General features: G+C 41.6%; 1 protein-coding gene across 4 annotated transcripts in view; it reads left to right on the forward strand.

Annotated features, from left to right (window-relative positions):
- The window catches only part of CCDC141 (coiled-coil domain containing 141), a 94,063-nt gene extending 71,977 nt beyond the window's left edge, over positions 1-22,086 (forward strand). The window contains exons 15-26 of one of the 4 annotated variants that reach the window (XM_081902639.1): positions 433-621; positions 887-1,066; positions 2,186-2,335; positions 9,162-9,302; positions 9,929-10,123; positions 10,968-11,151; positions 11,815-11,927; positions 13,713-13,835; positions 14,958-15,035; positions 16,567-16,720; positions 17,261-17,456; positions 20,512-22,086. In XM_081902639.1, coding sequence (XP_081758765.1) covers positions 433-621; positions 887-1,066; positions 2,186-2,335; positions 9,162-9,302; positions 9,929-10,123; positions 10,968-11,151; positions 11,815-11,927; positions 13,713-13,835; positions 14,958-15,035; positions 16,567-16,720; positions 17,261-17,456; positions 20,512-20,773 — 1,965 coding nt within the window. In that variant the 3' untranslated portion in view covers positions 20,774-22,086. Of the gene's footprint in view, positions 1-432; positions 622-886; positions 1,067-2,185; positions 2,336-9,161; positions 9,303-9,928; positions 10,124-10,967; positions 11,152-11,814; positions 11,928-13,712; positions 13,836-14,957; positions 15,036-16,566; positions 17,457-20,511 lie in introns of all 4 variants that reach the window. The other 3 variants (XM_081902640.1, XM_081902637.1, XM_081902638.1) reach the window with 3 other exon arrangements.
- Positions 22,087-26,287: the final 4,201 nt, after the last annotated feature.

Raw genomic sequence — 26,287 nt, forward strand, 5'->3', positions numbered from 1 at the left:
AATCTTGAATTAAAAGTCCTTCTTTTGAATGTGCCCATCTTTCAGAACAATGGGATACAACAAGTAAGCAAGCAGACAACTCCCGGTTTAACATGAATGCAAAAGGTGGGGCAGAATTTAGGCAGATACTCAGATCTTAATCCAGGCATAGGCAAACTCGGCCCTCTGGATGTTTTGGGACTACAGTCCCCATCATCCCTGACCACTGGTCCTGTTAGCTAGGGATGATGGGAGTTGTAGTCCCAAAAACATCTGGAGGGCCGAGTTTGCCTATGCCTGTTAGGGCTTAGCTTTGGAAATTGGGGGTGGGGTGGGGATTCACAGGCTAGGTGTGAACTCCACATTCAGAAAAGAAGGAAGAAGTGATTTGCTTGGATTATATGTGTGTTTCCCTTTTAAATTTCAATAATCTTCTTGCATCTGATTTGTTAGCAACTCAATGCTGAGGTGGAATACACATTAAAGTTATCAGAGCAGCTGAGCTTGAAAGGCGTGCCTGACATGGAAAAATCTGAGAAAGTAAGTGAGCTTATTCATCTCCATAAAGAGATAAAGGAAAAGATGGCAGAATATGATGACATTTTCAACAAGACTATCAAATTCCATCATGTCAAAGAGGAAGTGAGTATAGTCACCTCTAACCTGGCAAGAATTTATTTAACCTCAGAAGTTCTCTTGCATGTGTATTCTGTGTCCCATAAATGAACACATTAAACAAAGCACCTATGACTATATAATAACCATACTAAAGCATACACCAGCTCCTAACTCTGGATTCAGATCCAAATTTGTGTATGTCTTGAGCTTAGACATAATGGCATGTGACTGTAAAGTGGAGAGACAGAAGAATGGTTGTTAACGAAACATAATACGTTAATCTCCTCAGCTTGAAGGCCTCATAAAATCAGGAGGACTGAAGATCCCTGAAGCGAAAGATGTGCCCAGCGACACTCCACATGCTAAGATTCACTTGAATAATGCTCAGGAGAAGCACGCACATATCAGGCACCTGTACAAATTGGCACTCACTCTTGGAATGGATATAATTTCAGCAGTGCAACATCCTGTAAGTCAACAGAACGGCCCTAGCAGTGGAAGAAAGCAGGGATAATAACGGGGCATGGTGCTTCCTTTTCTCCATTACTTCTGGGTTGGGCTGTTTACAACAGATTTAGAAGGATACCAGAGATTGAACCTGACAATTGCCTATTTTCCCATATTGTATAATATGACAATTTCTATGACTGAGCTAGGCTATTTACAAGTTAACCCAAAGGCAACATCCAAATCCCTTCAGGCTGAGAGATTAAATGCCAGGATCGCTCAGCAAGCATCACATAATTGTATATTCCTCTATTACTTCCTCAGCATTCAAGAAAGGCTAATGTAGAACTAGACTCAGGCATTTAAACCAAATAAGCATGTTTCTATTGTACCTCAATGTACAGTTTGATAGAGGGCCTAATATAAAGAGTACACAATGGTAACAACACAATAAAAATAACAAAATGATAGATTATAATTTCTTTCAAAGACCCAGTGCTCAGTTGCTCCTCTGCATTCAGTATTAGCAACGAGGCATGTTTTCTTTGTCCAGAGGGATTCTCTGTCTGTATCTTCCATGACATAGCCACATGATTCACTCCTACCCCTCAAAGCGGTACCACACAAAAAAAGAAGATACTGTAGCAGGTTCAGAATACAAAAATCAGACAGTTAACTAGAACAATCTGGTGGGAATATATTTCCCCAAGTTTATGCCAATGTCAAGCTTCACGCCTTTTTTAGGCAGATGCAGAAGTGAACCCCATATTTTCAAATCTTGCCAGAATGTTACCACATCAACCTCTTGGAAGAACATAATCTTACTGTAAAATAGGTTAATTTTAAATTGAAGGGTTTTTTTAAATAAAAGACAATAACAAAACTGAAGTAATGTAGCTTTTAATGTTTGATGTATTACAGTATTTTAATATTTTAAATTTTTTTTTGGAAGCCGCCCAGAGTGGCTTGGGAAGCCCAGCCAGATGGGCAGCACAGCAGGGTATAAATAATAAATTATTATTATTATTATTATTATTATTATTATTATTATTATTATTATTATTATAACAAATAGTGTTGCAGGTCAGTTTGCAGCCCCTGATGCCACCTTTTTCAGCCAGATTTCTGCATCTCATTCTAGAATTCCTTTAATGTTTCTGTAAAGAACCTGCAGCAGCAGCTCATGACCCTTGAGTCTGACAGCGTGAACTGGGATTCCAAAGCTGAAAAGTATGAGGAAGATTTGTCGCACATCCTCCACTTCTGCACCACAAAAGACGAGATACGTGAGGTCTGGTGAAAAAAGCATATTAAATGGTCAAAAGCTGTCGTGTCCTTTCACTTCTTTCTGTTTAGTAGTCTTCAGTAGAGCTATCCTTTCACCTCTATTTGGTTAAGTTTATGAGGGGGTGTGTGATTCACAAACCCATTTTTGAGATGCCACTTGTTTTCTTGAAGATAGGTTGGAAATGGTCTCAGCTCTCTGCAGTTTTACAGCCAGACTGCACGTTATTGTGGTATATATAGTGAGGGCAGAGTTCATTTTTTAAAAATGCCTCTTGTCCCATGTAAAAAGTTATCTGCATGTAGTCAATGAAGCTGTCGTCATGTTTCTAATTTAGCGTGCCTGATACTTCCTTTCTAATATGCTAATTTACTATACAGAGATTAGTTTCTACGTGTGAAAAGAAAAAAAATAACACATGCGTGTCATCTACAGTCTGAAAAGATGTGTTTTGTTCTTTGGCTTTTATGTGGTTTAGTTAAGTGGAATAGGCTTACAGAGATATTTGAACTGAACTTCGAGCACAAACAGCATTTTGGTACAGCAGAAATGTAGCCTTCTAGTACACAGTCTGAAGCACAGATGCCAAGTGAAGCATGTTAAATGGACTTTTAGCTCTTCCAAACATTATGATGCACTAGTGTCCAGCATTGCTGAGGAATTCTAAGAAACCAAAGAATTTGAAATCAGTGGTTAAAATCAATGCAGTACTGAAATGTTCAATCTACCATCTTGATTCAAAATGGCATCCAGTTGGAGCCAAATAATACAGATGAACATCAGCTCCTTGATCTCAGGGACAATCATGCAAAAATTGATTATGATATCCTAAGAGGTGTCCAAATGCAAACAAACAACTCCCACAGATAAATACATAGTAGATAAATTAATAGTTGTTGTCATCCAAATAGCTATTTGTCCAGAGGCTTGAACATCATCAGAAGGACTTTTGTTCTTGAAACAGTTGACGCCCCTCTCTAATGCCATATCATGGATTGCTCATTTCAAAGTTTCCTTCATTTCAAAATCAGTTTGCTACGAAGAACGGAGGGCAATAGTTCAAGAAAAACAAGCAGAAAGTCCCTTTAGATATGAGAAACCTCTGCAGTTCTCTAAACATAATTAGGTGCGTCAGTATGTCAATAACGTACCATCATTTTTCTTACGCTTTCAGATTATTAGAAGCTTTATCTTTTCTGTGTCATGCAGTGGAAAGTTGAACATCTTATACCCAAATTATGAGCACATATGCATATGTCTGTGTCTAAGTGCGATTCTCTCCACCCCCTGTCCCCTCAACTGGTACTATTCTCAGCTTGTCTACATAAAACATCTAGTGATCACATTTCACTTTTCCCAATCAGCTTGTCTGCACTCGGCTAGTTTCCAGTCCTTAGCAGGAGAGTCAAACTCACCATCTCTTTCACCTTCCTGTTAATTCCACCTCCCTTGATGAATCTGATTCCTCTGGGCCAGCTGGTTGAGCTCAACAGAAGCGTGAAACTGACCATTGTATGAAGTTGTGAATTTCACCTCAGTGGTGCCAAAGTTTGGTTTCATTCTTCTGTTAAGGAGTTTCTGTATCTTCAAGCACAGAAACAGTCTCCAACCAGCACCTTCCTTACTTTGCTCTCAGTATACAGCAGCCTAGAAGTACTTATCGTAGCCATCCTTGCCTTTCATAGTTTAGTCCTGCGACAAAGAGGAAAAGCCACTAAACCTGTCGTGAAACTGGTACAGGGAGAAACATATTTATGGACTGCTGTTTTAAATCCAGAGGGCTATGCAATTAAAAAGAAATTGTCATCTGGGCGAGAATTTGGGTAGTGTTTTCCTTAATGCATAACCAGCAATCACAAATGATGGCAGTATTCTGCCACACAGGACAGGAATGTTATGCTCAGTGGTGGAGCTTCATGTTCTGGCACCGGGGGGTGGAGAGCAGGTGGGGCGGGACTGGCGCATGTCCTGGGGGCATGGCGCATGTCCTGGGGGTGTAGCAAATTGCCTGCAGGGGCATGGCGCCCAGCGCAGGCAGGGGGGCAGCCGCGATGACACCCCACCAGGGACGGTGCATTCCCCTCACTCCTCTTCCTCCGCCAGTGGTTATGCTACTCTTGCGCAAACTTTAAAAGGGTTAGAGTGCCCAAGTGTTCTTCATAAATCACTTAAAAGTCGTATGGCATGTTCTTAAACTAGTTTAATCCCATTAATGACGGTCCCCTAAGTGGTTGGTGGTTTGCCATCTGCTAGCTATAACCTGCAAAAATTCACGTATAAAATAAAGCAGTGCAAGATGCCCTTTTTACACTGTAACTATTTTGGTCTATATTGCTTTAGGAGCACTAATCCAACAGGATTTTATAATTAAAGTAGTGAGTTTATTATGAAGCATATTGTAGCTATTGTTCAGTCAGCTTGAATGCCTTCGACAGTTACAAATTCAGTGAATAATTAAATTAGTTGTCACCTTTGTGGTTTATCTCTATTTGCCTCCAGTAGTAAAACATGCGTCAAACAATAAATTGAACATTGCCTACCAGGTAGAAGCAAACAAATGTTATACTACTGGAAGCTGGGGGAAAGCTGGTTATACTTAACAAGCACATACCTGTTCATGGGGACTTGTAGGTCCTTCTCCTAAAGGTTAGGAGGCCTCCTGGAGCAGCAGCAGCCTAGCCACACAATTCTGTCCCTCCCTTGAGCAGAAAGTCTTCCTGATCATGCATGGCGGGGTAGGCTGGGCTTGGATATTGCCCATTCTTTGTACATCTCCAATTGACTGCACTAGATTTCATAAATGCTTTATTGCCCAAGATACATTCATGTTTATTGCTCCAAAATATTTGTGTTCTTTTGGATGTGCACATTAGTTCCAAGGTGGAGCTTGGTTTAGAGCGAGGTGTACTTATACCGTTCCTCTTTAAAGAACCATGTGTTCCACAGTGGTGATCTTCCACCACCAGCAACATCTTATTTCACAGGAACAAACAACCCTGCAGTGAAAACCGAGGGTAGAATTCAATGTTGGTGGTGGTGGGGATGCACATGGGGAACAAGGTCTGCATGTGCAACCGGTCTTCTCCCCTCTCTTTCCCCTGTGTGCCCTCTAAACCTTTTCTGAGTCCCCCCCAACCTTCCAGAGAAGATTTGGGGGGGCAGGGGGAGGAGAGGCGAGGAACATCCCATTGCATTAGCAGACCCTGTTCCACCCACACAACAACTTAGCCGAACCCTGCCACAAGTTGAAAACTGTTTCTTTTGGAAGTCTTGTTCTAAATTGCATAGTGCCTTTGTTTTAGATAAACGTCCCCCATTAATCAGTTAGGGAGATAACGCCAAATTAAACGGTTGGTCCCTGAAAGCCGTTTTCCTAGACGAGTGGTCAAAAAGTGAGTTGCTCTGTTTTGTTTGTGAACCATGACAACCAGATCATTAAAACAGTGTCCTGTTCTCTATTATTTGTTTTCTCCTTCTTGTGTGATAAATCACAGCAGTTGTCATCACATATCCCCTCCATCATTCCTTACCTAAGACAAAGCAGCTATATTTCAGGACAGCTGCACAAATTTTGTCTATAAGGCACTAGAAAAGCTTCTTAGAGGGCAAAGTTGATTAAAATCAATTCTACTTTTCAATAAATAGAGGAGTGAGTGGCTAACTCAAATGACCCTTTGCCCCATATCATGTTAAAATTTATTGGAGAGCCAAGGACTGTCCTTACAAGCAATCAAGTGCATAAATACATTTCTGTTGCCATCGTGGCTTCAGCAAATTTTATTATTACAATTTGCTGAAAGCATGGCAGCTACAGTGGTGTAATGATATTGCTCATTAAATGCTTAGAAGGCTACCCAAAGTTTGCTTACTATTGGAATCAGAGGAGAGTTTACTTTTTTCAGGTGACTACGTACTGGAGTGTTAGATGCATGCAGAGGTTTCTCTTTTGCCTTATTTTTAAGTAGGGCCACATCAAGTCTACCAGCTTCACCTGCCTCACCTTGTCAGTGCACTTGTTCCACTAGTTGATGTTTACACAGGTCATTCAAAGGCAACCAAAATATAACAGGTATGTTGGAGAAGAGAACGGAAACAAAATGGGCATGTTAGGAGGAGACCATGCTGACCAATACTTAGCAGTTTTGCTCTCCTACCACAAAATAATTCCACTCTTGAAGCAGAACTATACATTCCTTTGACTGGGACATGTGCTGAGTTGGAGCTGAAGACATGACAGAGGGCAATGTAAGGGTCTAAATCTGAGCAGATTTCCCATTAAGTCTAAAAGAGAAAACTGGCAGCAGCTGCAGATCTTTTGGCATACAAGCAGTTTCTTCTGAAACAAGATCTCATTTCATGCATCTTTGCCAAAAAGAGAGAGGGAGAGATTAATTAATTAATTAATTAACGCTGGTGAATTGACATGTATTGTTAAAGAGAATTCTCTTGTTGACGTATGTCTCAGTCAAAGGATTCCTTTCATTGCCTACACTGTACAAATTTCACTTTTTGGGGAAAAGACAACTTCGACAAACTGAAAATCAGTTTTTTGGTGAAGCTGAGGCCCCAAACACGACAGTTGTGACTGATTCAGTTTGTGATAAATTGATATTGATAATTAGGACCTCCGACTGAGAATGAAATATTGAGAAGGAGGCGTTATTTATAACTGGAAGTAAAGACAGCACTCACAAGATGTCTCACACATACACTCAAGTTTAAAGTGCATTTATTCTGGGCTGGGGTGAGTGTGAATCATGATAAGGAGTGTGTACTTATTTAGCTCTCTTTCTTGCCCTATATAAGGGCTCATGAAATGCATATATTAACATAAACTGTATCTTTGCAACAACTCTGCGGTAAGCCACGATGAGAAACAATCACTCCAGTTCCTTAAAGTCCAGGGAGAAACCTGTTTAGAGAGACATTGCTGGAGCTCCATCTGGCATCTTGGACTTGGCATTATTTGCCTAGTAAGCTTCAAGTCTAAGCCAGGATTTGAACATTGGACTCCCACTTCAAAGCCCAGTACCATATCCCAGGGAATACACCAAGAGATCATTTTCACTAAGGGTATGCAGAGGCAAACACAGCTTAGAATAGACAACAATACCTTGGAATTATTTTTGACAGCAATGGAATGTTGTGGAGGACTGGGATGGGAGGCCGTGTCTTCCCATCTACTTCCCACAATGCCCTGCGGTCTAAGCGCGATATTGTACTATACCTTTAAAGCACAATCAGAGCTCATCTTTTCCTTCAAAGGATTCCGGGCACCCTAGTTTACCATTCACAGAGTTACAGTTCCCAGCAACCCTCAACAAACTACAATGCGCAGAATTCTTCGAGGGGAGAAGTGCGCTTTGAAGGTAGACTGTGCACGGAGACTTAGGTGGAGAGAAGCAGAATGGCAAAGCCCTTTGTTCCTCCCCAACCCTCATTTCAAGACAGAGCTGCAGTGCGTTCCTTTCCAGTTTGCCTTAAATTAATGGGTCCCCAGTCATGCCCTCCCCCTCTTTCCCATTCTTTCCATTAGTCACCCTCTGCCCTTTAAAAAAAAATCATGGATAGCTGCAACTTCTTAGGAAAGCTTCCATCTTTCTCCACTTCTCTTTGTGTATTCCAGCAACATACACACTCGCCTCCCTGGAGGCCTATCGGCTTGCGGCCTCTACCAGCTCCTACACTAGGGCGTGGCCTTCTCCTTCCCATCAAAAATAGGACACAAATTTGGTTCAGAAATAATCAAGCCAGTGAAAATGAAAATCTATTTGGATATTTGGGATCAATTAAGCACTCTCCACGAGGTGTCCTGCTGCCTATTTTGGCAAGGAGCACATGAAAATACTGGAAAAGCATGAATTTATCGGCTTCCATCCCATGGCATTTAGTTTTGCAGCACAGTGCTAATTTGCCAGAAAAATTCAAAAGGCTGTTCATTCCTTTCCAAAGACACCATTATGAAAGCTCAAGCGGGTATCAAATTCTATGCCCTAGAGCTTCAATCCCATTAGTTGCTAGATGACGGACATCATCCATCGTGTTGACGGTCAGAAACTAGAGCTCACGTGGCAAGGCCAAAATGAAACAAACATATATTTTAAGACCTCCAAGCAAGTAAGAATGAGGATGCAGTGGAAAATATATACTGCAGATGTTGCAGAGTCTGCAGTCCTGTTGGAAATGAGCAGAAGAGTTTCAGGGGAACATCAGCTTGGGGCTACTCCCTCCCCTCTTTGAAAATAGCAATGGAGGAGTAGTCTTCTGCATCAAGTGGAAAATAGTACATATTCGTACTATTATAGCATTTTTGTGGAGTTACAAGTTTTGACACTTGTCTTAGTAGTGATGATGCGCATCAGCTATTTCAACATGGTAGTTTTTAGAAACTTCGGCCTGGGAACTTATTTCCTTTCAGAGTACTGTGTTCTCAGAATAATAAAAACTTGTAGTGCATTTAAATTATGGTTTACATGCTTTCACAGAGAGAGATTATCTCCCTTTTTTGGGGGGGGAACCCCATGTTTTCAGGATGTACATTGTGTAATCCTAACCACATAAATATTCCGAAGTACATACTTTTGAATTCAACTGGGTCCTGGGTTCTACCCGAGAGTAAGTTCGATTGCACTCAGTGGGACATACTTTTGAGTAGATAGGACTGCAGAAAAATAACTTTATTTATTTATTTATTTATTTATTTATTTATTTATTTAGTAAGTAAGTAAGTAGATAGGACTGCAGAAAAATAACTTTTTTTATTTAACTCTGTACAGGTTCTTTGTTTTATATCACTGTTAATAATCACTCATAAATAATGGTTTGTTTCCAGCTCAGAGAATCATTTAAAGACCTCAAAAAGAAATTCAATAACATGAAATTCAACTATAGCAAGAAAACTGAAAAAGCGCGAAATCTGAAGACTCTGAGAATTCAGATTCAGCAAGTTGATGCGTATTCTGAAAAAATGCAGGTAACAATTATAGTTGTTGAGTCATGGCCTGCATGATATGTATCTCAAAGATGCACCATGATGACTGACAACATTCAGCAGATAGTTTTCATATCACAGCTGATGAAACAGAACACCAAAGGTCACACATCCTTTTTCTTTTAGCAATTGGCTTAGGGTATTGTGTGTGTGTGTGTGTGTGTGTGTGTTTCAAGTTCAAAACTGACAACATTTCACGTCTGTCTTCAAAGCATTATGCAATTATTATATGATATTCCTGTTGAAAGGACCATAGACATGCTTTTAAATCAACAAAAGCCAAAACCAATAGTGAAAGGAAGCCATGGCTGTTAAAGTGATATCAAAATTCTTTAAATATATTGTGCAGGTATGGCCTAAAATGCTAGGGAGAAATCTACCACCTAGCTATCAGCCCCACCAAGTTAACCAGACGATGTAGAGCAGTAATGGCCAAGCTGTGCCTTCAGAAAAGTTTTCAGTTCCATGGAAGTTGTAAATACCTACTAAATGCAGAAATGTGTGTTTGTTTCCTGTGCTTTTCAGTTATCTGTGGCGATTTCAGATTGAGTAAGTTTTTGCTCTATTGAACGTTTCTCTGAATATTCTTACTGTATTCCTTGGAACAGGTACTGAGAAAGAAGACCGATAATCTAAAGAAGAAAATCTTAGATTCCTTAGCAACTCAGCCTAGTGATAAAGCTGAGATACTCTCTGGCTCAATCAACGAATTAGAGAAACAGCTGAGTGAATTTGGCAAGATTATGGAGGATTACAAACAAAATTTGGATCTGATGGAGCGTCTGCAGCAGATGATGGAAGAGGTATACAAAACCCACAAATGCACTTTACAGATGTGTTAAGGGGCCAGTTCGAGGTATGGGACTAATGTACATTGCCTATGTGCATCTCATCCATCATTTCAGACTTTTTTTAAATGGACCAGAGACTTTGTGGAAAGAACCTGGAGTTAAATGACTATAGTAGTTCTCATTCATCTAATGCCTGTTCACACCCCAGACTTCAAGACTTGTTTATTGAGTGATTGTTGAGTGATTATGTAAATGGCAGTTGTGTGTTTGATTGTGTTGTGTGGTATTGTGTAGAGTAAAGAGTGAATTTGTATGGAAATGATTTTTGCGACTGTTTTTGTGATACTTATGACACTTTCTGCATTATATTGCATTCTGATGTTCCATCTTGATGCATATTGATGTTTTGCATATGATTTGATTTGTGATTCTTATATTTATTGTTGTTTAATTATGTTACTTAAAAGGTAGAATTTTTATCATTAATGGTAATAGTAGTAATAGGTTGTCACCATAGTATTCTTTTGGTGTTGAATGTTGAATTTGCATTGTATTTCTTACATTGATTCTTTTTGTCAGCATATGTGAACCACACACACACCTTATTTAAAGTTATAGGCTATTGATAATATAATGGCTTTTTCTAAATTAAGCAGCAGGGTTCAGTTTTGGGATAGTTTTTTGCCATGTACTCTTGAATATCGGTAAAGATCACACGAACCCCAAAATAAAAACACAACAATTAGCATTATGGAAAGGATTAGACATGGTTTGACATCGCTGATTGAGCCATCAGTGATTTAACTGGAAAATATGTTTTAATATACTGGGATTCTCTGTTTCATTTCTCTCATAGTGTCTATTTTGGTGTGAAGAAGCAAGTGCTACAGTAGTTAGAGTTGAGAAATACTCATCAGAGTGTAAGACGAGGGAGGCAGTAGAAACACTTTACAAGCAATTCAACAAGTTTGTTGAGCCGATAGTCCCTCAGCAAGAGGAAAGAATTCAGCAGATTACAAACCTCGCTAAAGACTTATATGGTAAGAACCTATTATTTTGAAACTTCTATGTACATTTTGGGGGAAGAAGGAAGATGAGCTTACCGTATTTTTCCGTGTATAAGATGACCCCTATTTTTTTAACCCAAAATTAAGTTGTTTAGCTCTTGGGGGGAGTGGGGGAGGTCACTTCTGCCAATCGCTCAGTCCGCCTGCCCACCACTGCCGATCGCACACCTCACCACAGCCAATTGTCTGCCCACTCGCCATCACGAACAGCCCACCCGCCCACTTGCCGCAGTTGCCAATCGCCTGCCCAATTGCCACAGCCACAGCCAATCGCCATCAGGCCTTGCCGCAGCCACCAATCACCCGCCCAATCACCACTGCCAATCTCCTGCTTGCTGCTGCCATCAATCGCACGTCCCCCTCTGCATTCACTATCCTGACTCCCCCCAAATATCCTCTGGAGGAGAGAGAGGGGGATTCTTCTGTCTGGCAAACAGAAATTCTCACACTGAAGGAATGATTAGAAGAATGTGATGCTGAATTCCTCCCGTGATAAGAAATTATGTTACATAGAGATGTCGGTCTATACTGTAAAAATATATATATTAAAAATCTGAACCTAAAGCTAGATACATTTTTACTACATCGGGCTAATATAAATGTTGTGCTCCTGCTCAATTTTTTTGTAAACTACAGGTATTGAAGATGGAAAGAAATACATTGAGAAAATAGGAGTGAAACACAAAGAAGTTATTGATTCTATCAGTGAACTGTGTAGCTCCTTAACAGAACTTGAAGACAAGCTTGGGGTAATTAGTTTTCCATATTGGAACCTATATTTGATTTGTGTACTGTACACCAATTCTGTATGCCCCTGTGCTTAGAACAAATATGGATTGCTTCAGTGGACATATTCAGGGTCGGAGGGGAATTTTGCCCTCAGGCTGGTTTGTGTCTGTCTGGGGTTTCTTGCCTTCCTCCTAGCAACCATCACAGCTTTGATGGCTATGGCCTTGGGTATGACCCTTAGTCTTTGTTGGAGGTGAAGATTCAGGCCTCTTCCATCTCCCTCCATGGCAGCAGGATATCTCAGGGGAGGTGCTTCTGGCCAAACACCCAAGTGGGCACTGAGGGCCATAAGCACTTCCCAGCATGGCAAACTAGTCAGATTGTATCTGGTGCATGTTATAAAAAGGTAAAGGTACCCCTGCCCCTACGGGCCAGTCGTGTCCGACTCTAGGGTTGTGTGCTCATCTCACTCTAGAGGCCGGGAACCAGCGCTGTTCGCAGACACTTCCGGGTCACGTGGCCAGCGTGACGAAGCTTCTCTGGCAAGCCAGCACCACCGCAGCACACAGAAACGCCGTTACCTTCCCGCTATAAAGCGGTCCCTATTTATCTACTTGCACTTAAGGGTGCTTTCGAACTGCTAGGTGGGCAGGAGCTGGGACCGAATGACAGGAGCTCACCCCGGTGCATGTTATAGGTCATCCTTTAACAGGTTTGACCCCCCCAATTGTCCAGCAGGCAGGCTGGATAAAACAGGAGATGTCCAGTGCCATGCCCAGCTAACTCACATCTGTAACCCATAAAGTTGTGACCTACTTTGAACCCAAGGCGCTTCTCCAAGTCCTTTCTTTAACTGTAGTAGCCTGGGCATTCAAACTCAATGGGCTCTTTATTTTAAAGCATTTATATGCTGCTTTTCTAAATAAATAAAATCGTTCCAGGCACCATCCATAAATTAAAATGTTCCAGACACCAACCAGAACAGAATAAAATGGCGTCCCCAAAAGAGCAATTCAAACAACAAATTATGTAATCATAATTCACAAAAACAGTAGAAGATCTCTACAGCTGAATTTTGTCTATTTACAGGAGTCCCTGCAATATGTATGTCCCATCCAACACTGTGATCATTAGGGTGGCTACCATGTGACTCATAACCTATTACGATGGCAAAAATTAGATTAATATGGCTCCAAAGGTCAACACAGTTGATCTACTCAGAAGAGTCCTGCTTTACTTAGCCTCATAAATGTCAATAAAATTAAAATGAAATTTATGAGGCCTGTTTTTAACTCTTTTCCCTCTAAGCCTTGAAAGGGGGCGGGCGGTTATTGGGTTGTTGTTTTTATTTTGATTATATATTTTGTGGCTTTATATTTTGATTTTGTTCTGTGAACTGCCCTGAGACCTCCGGGTATAGAGCGGTATATAAATTCAATAAATCATCATCATCATCCTTTTAAAAAAAGCATATGAAAATAGTCCATTTTTAGATGATCACTTCCACCAGTCCCAAGCCAGTGAATAATGGGAGTTGTAGTTCAGAAACATTTGGAGGGTTGGAGGTTCCCCACACCTACTTTAATTTTTTATCTCAATTTTGTGTTTCAGATTCTGCTGTGTCTTTATTCATTTATGTCCGTTCACTTGTAGTTTTGGTTTTCATTGCATTATATTTTATTGTGTTAAAAGCTACTGGCATAATTAAAGCTAAAAAGAATAACTATATAGGATATGTTTGACAAAGTCAGTCACTATTTTTATTGCCTTGCTCAGCTGCCATAGCTCCTTTTTCCATTTGACAGGAAGACTCACTAAAGGGGAAAGCACAAAATTCTGGTAATTTTGAGGATGAGCGAGAAGCAGAACAGAAACAGATGACAAGCAAGGAAAATCTAAAGGAAAAGACAGACGAACTAAAACAACAGGTTTGCAAACCTTTTTAACCCTCTTACTTCTGGGTAAATTAATCTTTCCAGCTGGCATGCTAAACTGCCCAATTGGGTGAGTGTTGTGGAGTTAGGGGCCTGGGGACAACTGGGACCACCTTCCCCCATAAGAGGGTGAGGCACGGCCTCTTGCCCACATGGAGCTCCTTGACACAGAGTTCAGACCATCCAGGCTGTACAGTTTGAGGACATAGTTATAGAATTGTTGGCAGGTAACAAAACATCCAGCATCTTAAAAAGCAGAGAGAAAGGTCTGTATAGTTAAAGCTATGATTTTCCCAGTAGTGATGTATGGAAGTGAGAGCTGGACCATAAAGAAGGCTGATTGCCGAAGAATTGATGCTTTTGAATTATCGTGCTGGAGGAGACTCTTGAGAATCCCATGGACTGCAAGAAGATCAAGCCTATCCATTCTGAAGGAAATCAGCCCTGAGTGCTCACTGGAAGGACAGATCCTGAAGCTGAGACTCCAATACTTTGGCCACCTCATGAGAAGAGAAGACTCCCTGGAAAAGATCCTGATGTTGGGAAAGATGGAGGACAGAAGGAGAAGGGGACGACAGATGACGAGATGGTTGGACGGTGTTGTCGAAGCTACCAGCATGAGTTTGACCAAACTGCGGGAGGCAGTGGAAGACAAGAGTGCCTGGCGTGCTCTGGTCCTTGGAGTCATGAAGAGTCGGACACGACTAAATGACTAAACAACAACAACAAAATGTAATGACTTTGGTAGATAAGCCATTAAAGTAGCCTGTTAAAAGGATCTGGGAAGGAACAGTACCATAGCACCCCTTCCATGATGCGGCGTCCGCATGAACGGCACACTTGATCCATTTCCGACCCAATTGTGAGTTCAACCAGTAGGCGGGCTGGTTAAGGCGGATACTTAGCCAGTGCATTTGCCAAACTGGTTTACCTCTGCCTAATGCAACTGGGACATGCAAACACTCATCCAGAATTTGTGGGATTCAGCTGAAGGAATAATCCCTTGTCTTGGAAATATATCTTTAGGGAAACAATTTATTACATATTGAGCCATTTAGCTTTCTTAGTGACCATATTCAATGTACTCATTTTATTTGCTTACTGGCTTGCTTATAGATGGAGTCGAGCACATTAGCCGAAAGCCCAGTTGCAACTAGGACTGTGAACACTGTTGCCTCTGCCAACACTAGAAAGGTAATCAGTTTTGTTCTAAAATGTTTGTAAACCAAGATTATTCAAAGCAAAACCATGACTTGCATTCAGAAAACAAAAATAAGAAAAAATTCCCTACATACATATATAGATTACTTTTGTTGCAGTGTTTCCTTGTGTTCCTTTTCTTTAGTGACTGGACTCATCTTTTGTCTGATGCTTACATAATTAGCTCCTTGGCACAAATGTCCTCTAAAAGCGCCTAGTGCTAGCCCAATGAAACTCTCAATTCAGTTTCCTACATGTTGTTGAAAAAATACGATTGTCTCATCTAAGCCACCTGCATTTATTCTTCAAGAGTCTTTTACATAGCACAGCATGATTTATTATTAATGAGGGTAGCATACTATAGTCCGGATCACTGATTTGTAACATATTTTTGTCATACCGGCTAATGAATTTGAAATTTTGCCTGAAATTGTGTGTGTACGCAAGTCCATTATTAGTAGAAAAGTATTTGACAGGTGCTTTGCAACCCTATTGTTATAATGATTAAGGACTTACAGACAAGCACCCTTCTTTCTTGGTTCAATTGTGAGTATTCACTCACTAAATAAAGCTGAGGTCAGAGGTGGCACCTTGGGGCGAAGAATGGGGTGCCTCGCAGCTCATGGAAGCCTTGCCCAGCGCCACACACAGCTTTAATGGCTGAGGCTCCTCCTCTCTCATGCTCAGAAAGAACATGCTTTTGACGCTGCGCTGCACTCGCCTTGGCGGGCTCAGCCTCCTCCACCCCCTCAATATTAGGGGGGCTGAGCCCCCTACTAAGGAATAGTGAGGGGGCTGACGGCACCTCCACCCACCTAGAGTTGGCACGCTTGCCTAAGTTACAGCTGCATCTTCTGTGTTGGAAAAAGAACTTGCAGGCTCTGCAATAGATCACCGGCCAGTTGAGGACTATTAGCAGTATAGATTCTTTGATTCCATTTGGAGTGGAGAGAATTCTGAGCTGCAGCTGTTTTTAATGAGGAAAGAGGCTAAAGCATAGATATGGGATTGACTACCTTTGAGAATGGGAAGCATTGATTGAGCCTAAGGGGGAAATGGCTAATTTGTAAGAGAGTTAAAGGAGTGGGATTGATATCAGAAGTCTGGAACACTCCTAGGAAAGAACTACAGAAGTGGAAAAGGGAAGGAGAGGGGTACCAGTAATTGTTACCCACCCCAAGCCCTTTGGACAGGACGCGCTGCTTTATTTAAAAAGAATTGCTATAAGGATTGATTATTGTTGATAGAACTGAAAAGTCCCATGATAATAAGCTTGATTTCATACTGTAACTAAATTGTAAACGAATACTTTTTACATTCTACCAGTCACATAGCTCATTTATTGTGTTTTCAGAAATTAAATTCCCCTGTAAAATAAAACATGTCGTAGAAATATTTGGAGGGGAATGAAAATCCTATTCAACTCAGTACATAACAGGGAAATAATAAACAATAATAATTCAATTATCTTTGTTCAGCTGCTCTCTTTCTCCCTCCCTCCTTTTCTCTCTCTCTTTTTTCTTAGGAAGAGATGATATTGGCTGATATTTCAGTTGTCTGCTCAGCTGGTGAGGATTCTGTTTCACGAGACACAGATCTCCTCTTGTCTTCTGCCAAAGAGGATAGCTTTCAGGCCGAGCTGCTGGCAGAAGAAGTGCCCTCTGGAGATGAATATGAGTGTATATCTCCTGATGATATCTCTCTGCCACCGCTTTCTGAGACACCAGAGTCCAACCTTCTGCATTCTGAAACAGAGCTAGAAGAGCCACCTTGCTGTAGTTCACATAGCCTGCATGTCAGCTCCTATAGCGTGCAAATGCAGATAAATGCTGGCGGCAAAAGAATGATGGATGAATGTGATCCTTTAACCTCCGTTGCTTACGCTGACACGCCTGGTCACAGAAAGGAACACATGTCAGATCAGCCAGGGAGTTTTTCTTCCTCTACCCTAAGCTACCACTCAAAACACAAAGCAGAGTCCCCTTTTGCTCACAGTCCGCCAGAAATGCCTGAGGCCAGTCCCCTCACATGCATGTTTAAGGCAGAGCCTGCCTATTGCATGACGAGTGAAGTGTGCGAGACCCGTTTGCAACGCCACGAGGTCCACAGAAGCATGACAGAAGCGCAGGGACAATTGCATGACGGAAATAACTTCACTAAAAGCCAAGATAGGCTGCATGCTTCACCCAACGCATTCTCAGATCTCCTGTTTCAATCAGACACCACCAGAAGCTGCCAGAGGCAGATGGTCACCCGAGAAGAGATTAAAAGTATATCTGAAAAGAACAGCATGGTCAGCCTTTGTGGACAGGCGCCTAACTTCGCCAAGCTTCTGTCTAATGTAACTGTCATGGAAGGTTCTCCAGTGACTTTGGAAGTAGAAGTAACAGGATTCCCAGAGCCAACACTGACCTGGTGGGTAGCTTACAATGAGAAAACCTAAATATAAATAGAGAAATCCCCACGGAGTCACATATAACCGAGCGCCAATTAGAAAACCAGAACTACTTGTTTGGATCGCGCCACATGATTCCATTTCCAGCCAAAGCCCAATTCAAAAGTCATAATATGCATGCGATGTTAGGCCTTGATGCCACCATAACTCTCAAATGTCAAATTGATTGAAGCATGCCCCACCCAAAATATTAAAAAAAGTTTCTAAGATAAATGATAAACATCTCAATTTCCCAACAAAACATTCCAGTTGCTAAAAGTGCATTGAAATTCCTTTTCAAAGAGCTTATGAGTATGAGTGGATTGCTCTACATTGACAGACCAATGTCCATATTACCCAGAAAGCAGAGGAAAAATGGGGGTATTATTTACCTTGTCCTGGATTCGCTGCACCACATTACTATTTATCCATGCCCAAGAAGACTTTGTCATCACAACCTGCTACGAAACACTGGGCACTGCCACTTTGCCAGATGAGAAACTGGGGCTAATAGGCTCCCAGCCAAAGAACCCCAACACAGTATGCAGTGATCGATCTTGAGGATTTTTGCTTTTTTAAAAAATTCTCCCGTTTTCAACAATAAGTACTCCAGACACCCTGAGTTTCAAGTTCAAGTTGCTACATTCCTAAAAGAAAGTAAGAGGGACAGCCCCAAAGCCCAGTGAAAGTTGAGAGTTGGTCACTCAATCTTCTGGATTGAGGCCACTGTCTTGCTCAAGATATTCCAATGCAGCCATGCCAAAGCTATGATTCAACAAACGCAAAGGTCCTTCGGCTGTATCCAGCCAACAACGCGTTTGTCCCAGACATCACAACCCATGACCACCCATGGCAATTCTTCCACAGGCCAACTTAGAAAGAAAATGCATTTCCAGCAGAAGGGCCTTGGATATGGGCCAACAGCTTTTATTTTGCTGATTCTTGCTCTGGAATGATACAGAGCTGGTGACAAGTTTTTTGGGGGGGGGGGGGCAAATCCAGTATAAAAGGTAATAAAAGACTCATGGTAATGAAATCAGAGAGGGAAGAGAGTGTGCAGAAGAGGAATTTCTACTTGTTTTCATCTTTAAATGGAGCTTCTTGAGTTCATAGTAAGATAGGACAAGCTGAATCTTAGTAAGACATTTTCCCACATATATTTTCCCACATTTAGTTAGCTAAGTAAAATGTAGATTGATTCTAAGATCATCTCACATTGTCACTTATTTCCTTTCCTCTATCCTTTATTCCTTGCCCCTTTTATGGCAGTGTATGCTCTTGTAGCTACTTTAGTGTATCTGCACTCCACATAGAAAGAAAACAGAATTGTAGAGAGACAACATTTTTATGTGTGTGCATATAACATCTTTGAAACCAGAAACTAACCCATGTTGAACAGAATTATTATCAGAATGCAGTTGAGAAGCAAATGGAACAGCTAAAACCTATCCCTGTGTTGTCAATAACCAATTCTTAAATTATTTTTTGCTTTTAAAATACCCCAATCTTATTTCCTTTGGGAAACCTGCTGCCAGCTTTCAGCAGACCTTAATACTTAGACCATTTTATTTAATACAAAAAAAATGTTACTGCAGCTTGTTCAGCTTTTGAACAAAATAATTTTTTACAAAAGAAAGATGATTAAAAATAAGTCCAGGAGGGAATTTTCACAATAGGAATTAAGCATGGATGTTATGATGCTCTAATATTGATGGCAACAAAATATGCTTTTTGCCAAAAAAGAAGAAGAAAGGAATACAGGTGATACCTTGGGTTACAGAAGCTTCAGGTTACAGACTCCGCTAAGCCAGAAATAGTACCTCGGGTTAAGAACAGTTTCAGGTTAAGAACGGACCTCCAGAACAAATTAAGTTTTTAACCTGAGGTACTACTGTGCTATATAACAGGCATAGGAAGACTCGGCTCTCCAGATGTTTTGGGACTACAACTCCCATCATCCCTGACTACTGGCCTGTTAGCTATGGATGATGGGAGTTGCAGTCCCAAAACATCTGGAGGGCGAGTTTGCCTATGCCTGCTATATATAAACAACACTAATCGACCTAAGGTAATATGTAAACAAGAGCAGATGTTGGAAGGCAGTGGGGGCAGAAGTAATTAGCTGATCTGCAGTGCCATTTATTCATTTCCTATCGAGTGGTTCCCAAAAATGTGTGGTGGAAAAGATGGGGCAGTCAGTGCCCGCCCCCTCCACCAAGTCAACTTTAAATGATAGGCTGCTCTTGGTAAATAAGAGGTCAGCCAGAAGATAGGTAATTCATAGATTTTGCTGGGACTACATCAATTGCCTCCTACAATTCTTGGCATAGCTACTTCTTAACGTATCAATGTCCACCCATTCTTGGGTGTTTTTGCAGTGACAGTTCTCCCTCTCATTGCCTATTTCCCCACTCAAAGTCACAGGATGGTATTAACCGTGGAATGAGGCACATACTTAGCTATGACATGAGGACAGTAACAGTTTTCTAGTAACACAAAATAGACACAAAACATTGCCAAAGTTTATTTTGGGGCATGTTCCCCAACGAAAAACAAAACAAAACAAAAATAATAATAATAATCCCCTGTTCTGATGTTTCTCTCACTTACAGAATAACCCCAATCAATTCAGCAGGACAGTTTCCTTTGGGTCAAATAAATGCTCCCAAATATAAAGGAAACGGGCTCTTGCTTTGCCTTCATGGAGCCAAACAAAATGTCACAAGAAGCTCCCCTTTAAGAACATATACTTCAAGATCCCAGGCTTTATTTAACCTCTTTCCTGCTAATTAAACCTTTCCCTTCTCTCTCCCCCCCCACCCTTTTTTTAACCACAAGAACTTACCCTAAATAGTTGCAAACCCAATCCTCTCTTTTTAATAAAAGACGCCAGGAGGCAGGGAACTAATGTTAGTGATTTGTCCCTACCGCCAACTTCCTGTCATAGGTCTGTAAGAGCTTGTTTGATGCGACAGATTGTTTTGCTTGGACAAACATTAATGTTAACCTGACTTGAAAACTGACTCTCTGCTTCAGGTACAAGAAGGGCCAGAAAGTGACTGGAGATGAGCACTTAAAAATCTCACACAAGGACACAAAGTATGCTTTGTTCATTGAGAAGGTGTGTGACACAGACGCTGGCCTCTATGTGGTCCGGGCTAAAAATTCTAGTGGCACGGTCTCCTCAAGTGCCATTCTCCATGTGCAAGGTAACAAGCCACCTATAAAAAGAATAGACTGGATAATCATCTGTGCCCTCTACTTGGTTGTTTCACTTGCGTACTGGCTGTTCACTTAGCACAGCAGCACACCAGCATCACGGGACTTTAACTTTCACACTTGGAGACGACAGCAAATGGCCGCCTTTCGCTGCACCTCACATCCCTTTCACCCCCTTTGGTTATGAGTCACTCTGAATACAGTGCTTCTGATATTAATATCACAGCTACACGGGTTGTCGTTATTCATTCATTACTATATCAATGTTACTTGGGGGTGGGGGGGGGGGAAGAGATTTGTAAGGACACCTAGTAGGCTTTTTGGTGCTTTAGAACTAAACACAAGCAATAAAAAAGAAATGTATTATTTATGGGTTACGATTGGATTGCAGGCATCCACTTCAATTTATCTCCTGTTTTGGTTTTGTTTAAAAAAATAATCATACTGTGAATGCTTTAATGAAAATCCACCAAGGTTTCATACACTTAGAATATTTATAGCATAATTCAAAGGGCTTTACTCCCATTGCCTCAATCTGTGCAACAACTCTGTAAGGTAGGATGGTATGGTTGTATTGTTATCCCCATGTTGCAAGCCTGGAAGAATAGTGGTTTGCTTAAGGCCCACGTAGAAGCTTTTGAAAAGGGGATTTTCTGACTTGCAGACCCTTAAGACAATGCACAATGCTAGGTTTTGCCAATTTCAGATTGTATGTCAACTTGTCAAAGCGAGAAGATACGAAAATAATTGATGCATTAATCATTTTAATTCACTCTTGAATGTTTTCAAATAGAACAAGAAATTCAGAACGGTGTTTAAAAGGAGGGGAAATGTTTGTGGGTGATGTGGTGTAGTTTAAAACATGATAAAATATAAAGCAAATAAAATGTTAATGAGTACGCCCTTGCTAAAGTAATAAGGAAGGAGTAATACTTTTTAAAGCCAGTTAAGAGTCTGAGAAGGAATTTGCTTGGGAATTGCATTTCTTTTATTTTTAAATGTGGGAGCCAGAGCAACATTGTATTATTAGAATTTCTTGCCTTGAAGGATGTAATATCTTTGATTCATAGAATAATATATTGCCAGTTTTGACAAAGGTAAGGGGAGATATGATGCTATTTAAAGGGAGAGTTCACCTGTACATTTTCACCAAATTCAAATGACAAGTTGATCATCGTTAATTCCTTCCGTTTCCTAGGAAGAGGAGACACACATATATGGTATCTATGTGGTTTAAAAAATGGTTGATAAATATTAGTGTAACTTTTTTTCTTGGAGATTAACTTTCTTCTTTCTTATAATGACTGCTTTGAGGGAAATTAATTTTTTTTTAAAGAAATCCAATCTCTTAAAAGAAAATTACAATATGAAAATAAATCTTCAAGTGCACAGTGTGCTGTGAAAAGAATATCTGTTACAAATGGCAGGGAGGGAGGGGGTATGAAGATGGAGGGAAGAGGAGTTTTAGCCAACTGGCTGCAGATTTATTAGAGACATGTAAAACTGAAAGGAGATCAGTCTTCTAGGCAGCACCGTCCTTGAGGCAAAGAAAGCAGGGGAGGGAGGCCAGTTGATCCAAGACGACAACTTATCATTGTTCTATGAACAGAATATATTGGGCGGATGATGTGCTACACTTGTGGGCACAGGAGCAGTAAGCCTGACTCGAAGAAGCCAAGGCAGCAAAGATGCATAAGCAAAATTACCACAGTACAATGTTCTTGGATCAAAACACTCCACAACTTTTATTGATTACAGATGTAAGTAGGCTTTGGTTTAGGCCCTGGGTATCCTGAATCATCCAGTCTCCTGATTGGGGGTCGGTTCCTGGGATAGGGTTGCCCTATAACATGCATCAAAAAGAAGCAACTCCTTGGGACCACCAATTTGTTGAATGTTGTGGCCCTCAGCCCCTGTCTGGGTCTACAAACAGAAGCACTTCCCCCAGGATTCCTTTAATGGGATACCCCATTTCCTTGGAGAGGGAAGGCAGAGACTTTTATAACCCTCTCCTCCGCTGTTGACTCAGGATCCTATCCAATGCCTTAGTCAACAAAAGTTGTGATGATTGCTATCAGGTAGGCAGGCCCAATCTATTTGCAGGAGAAATTCCTCCCTGGCCCTGAATACGGTGGCTGAAACTTCCGTAGCAAGGTCATACAGCAAACCATGCTAACAAGGGTGGGAGATAAAACTCTTGACTGGCAACAGAATTTGGAGGCGGACCTGAATATATCTTGAGGGAAAGGAGCTGAGTGAAGACTCCTGATGGAGTCCCAGTCAGTTCCGCCCCCTGAAGCTCTGTCTCCGGGCTCACCCGCGATTGGTTGATTGGTGGGCGGGAAATTCAAATTTCCAACGGCCAGGAGGAGGCCATAACTGTCACTTCACATTTCAAGGTCAATGGAGCTTCCTTTACACCCACCCTTATACATGAATGACACTGCAACAAAATTCTCCTTGTAGCTCCTTTCGGAATACTGCACAGGTGGTAACAAAGTAGGGGAAAAGTTGTGTTCCAGAAATCGCTGGCAATAGTTTCACATGCTGTCTCAGATAACACAGCTGCTTCACACATGCGTTGATGATAGCTGCATCAGCAGTCAAAGACTAGCGCATGTGAGTAACCCATCACAGTTCTAAACAACACATGTATTTCATATCATGCCTCTCCTGAAATGCAATCCTTTTTGGTGGAGTCAGTTCACACACCTGGTGCAAGCGATGTGCATTCATATGTGAACTGGCTCTAAGTGCAAAGAGCAAAAAGTTCTCACTATGTGAAGAGAGAGAGGAGGTGGTGTTTTCCATAGAAGCGGAATTGGAGTTTACTTGCGGCAATGTTACTCTCCCTTCCTTTGTCTAGCAGTCAGATCTGCCCCTACATAAAATGTGCTTCCATCCATCTTTCTGCCAGTGCTGTTGCAGCCCTGCATATGGCTATGCAGATCTATTATTAGATGCTTCATTGATTGGAGACTCCTTTCCTGGTACATAACAGAAACTCTTTTCCCTACAAAGTAATGGGGACGAACATCCTTCTGTGGGGAGCTCCTTTTCCTTAAGGCTATTTGCATAGTGTGTCTAAATTATTTTGAGAAAGTTTGTAGAGTTAAAGAGTAAATATTTGTACTCAGGCTTTTATAAACAGAGTGTTGGAGTTTGAGTTCACCCGTTTCTCTCTCCACCAGCAAGAGTTCACCAGCAGCTGCCAGACAGGTGCTGCTTTCGCCTTGTACGTTCATGGCTTGGCTAGGAAAGCGACACCTGTTTAACTTTTGCCTGTCATACAGCAGTTACATGGCACAAAATGTCTTAAAGTTAAATGCTGTCTGGAAGGGTAGTGTGACAATTCAACTCTGCTTTCATTCCTAATTGTGACTTAAGCTCTTCCTTTTTCTAAAATGCATGAAATAACGGCCACAAACAAATTGCGAAAGAAACCAGCCCCAAACCATAACACTGGATCTCTATGCTGGGAAAAGCTTTACCGGTTGAAATTATTGGTGACCCAAGGGAACTTCCAGTAAAATAAAACATAAAATAAAATAAAATAGGTACTATTCCCTTTAGATCTCATCTTTCCTCCAAGGAGCTCAAGCTGGCAAACATGGTTGTCTCCCTCCCAGTTTTATCCTCACAGCATCCTGTGAGGTAGGTCAGGTTGAGAGACTGTGGTTGGCCCAATGTCATCCAGTGAGCTTCAGTTATAAGCAGGGATTTGAACCTGGTCTCTCAGATCCAAGCCCAACATTCTGACGACACCACACAACCATAGGAGCCAACTCCAAGAGGCCGAGGGGTCCTAGCCCCCCTAAAATATTTAAGGGGGCCAGTGGGGGCAAAGTTGATGGGCATTGCCATTTAAATGGTGTGCAGGCACCGTGTCATGTGATTGATAATGTATGGTGGAGCTGACCTGCCCCCCCCATATTTTATTCACATTGGCACCCCTGACACCACCTCCCTTCAAACCTAGTGAACAGGATCTAAACAACAGGCCCTAACAGCACAAAAAGGACTCTTATTAACCTGAGCAGGTTAAATAGGACTAATGAGATTTTGACAGTATGGCACTTAATTACCCATGGCACTGAAAATGCAAAATATTCCATTTGGAAACCCCAAACCACACCCACCTGACCCACCCCTAATATAATGACAGGTAGGCTAAGAGATGGCCTTTACTCTGAAGTGTGTTTCCAAATGGTTTCAATTGAAGTCATTCAGAAACACGCTTCAGAGGCCTGGTGACTGAGGAGCGAGTGCACCTGTTTTGCTCAAGAGGCCTGGGAGTCTTAGAAATAAGAACCCGGACTGAGGCTATGCTTGTTAGACACAGAGGTTAATTTTAGAGTCTTTGTTTGTGCCCACAGTTGCTACAGACTGGTTTTCTCCCTTCCAGGATATTGTTGCATGCCACCCCAAGCGGTGAGAGATTCCAGGGGTTCCAGGCTCTGTGCTTCCTTTCGGAAATGAGGCACAGCAGAGACTGTGGTGTCTTTAGGATACATGGTTTAATTACACATATATGCAACCCGAGACTACAGTGGAGGGGTTCACAGGATTAACACAGCAAGAGGGTCTTGCTACTCCCATAGTCACAGCTTTGGATTCAAAACAATCACCAGATATTCTGCTCTGACCCTCTCTCTAGCTTTGCGACTTTAACAGCCTGCCACCTTTCCCCCTTAGATCATGTCACAGCAAATTCAATTCTTAAAAGGAGAGTTTAAAGTAAAGAGCTGAGGGAGACCCCTCCTGTTTGCCATCGGGCACCAAGCCCCCTCTATTTGGCTGTCCTAATGGCTCGTCACTTGTATTTTGTCCTCCTAATTAAATTCGAACCCTTACTGCACCCAGGAATTTAGGGGATTCTGGTACCCAAAAACTCATAACAATACTCTGTAGGCCCTGAGGTGGACTAGTCAATGCTTACTTAGCCCAGAACATTCTGGAATCCTGGTCTAGATCAAGGAATGGATCTGCCATAGACAAGACAGCACCCAGCTGTCAAGCTTGGCCTGCAGGGCTCGTGGAGACAAGGACTTATCCCTTCAGGCTGCAAAGTTCCCCCACTCTTGGTCTAAGACATTAACCCAACTGGGGCTGCCTACATACTTTAAAGCATATTCTTTTCCTCAAAGAATTCTGGGCACTGTAGCTTACTCCTTACAAAGTTACAATTCCCAGCAACCCTTAAGAAACTACAGGGACCAGAAGTCTTAGAGGGAGGAAAATATGCTTTGAATGTGCTTCAGGGATATGGTGGGTGCGCATTCTAGGTTTCTGCTGTTGGAAAATGCTTTGGGGAACAGTGGTGTTTTGTGGGGTAGTAAGGTTCAAGACCCCCAAGCTTAATCCCTTTCATTTCCAGGTTGGGCTGGGAAAGATCCTCACCTGAAACTCCGGAGAACCATTGCTAGTCAAAGTAAACAATCCAGACCCTCCAAGTGTCCCTATTTTCCAGGGACAGCCCTGGATTCACAGAAGCCGTTCCAGTTTCTGATTTGATCCCAGAATGTCCCATTTTTTTCCTTAGGACGTCCCTGTTTTCATCAGAGAAATGTTAGAAGGTATGGAATAGGATATC

The sequence above is a fragment of the Podarcis melisellensis genome (genome assembly GCF_964234715.1).
Source record: "Podarcis melisellensis genome assembly, chromosome: 1".
In the NCBI taxonomy this organism is placed as follows: domain Eukaryota; kingdom Metazoa; phylum Chordata; class Lepidosauria; order Squamata; family Lacertidae; genus Podarcis; species Podarcis melisellensis.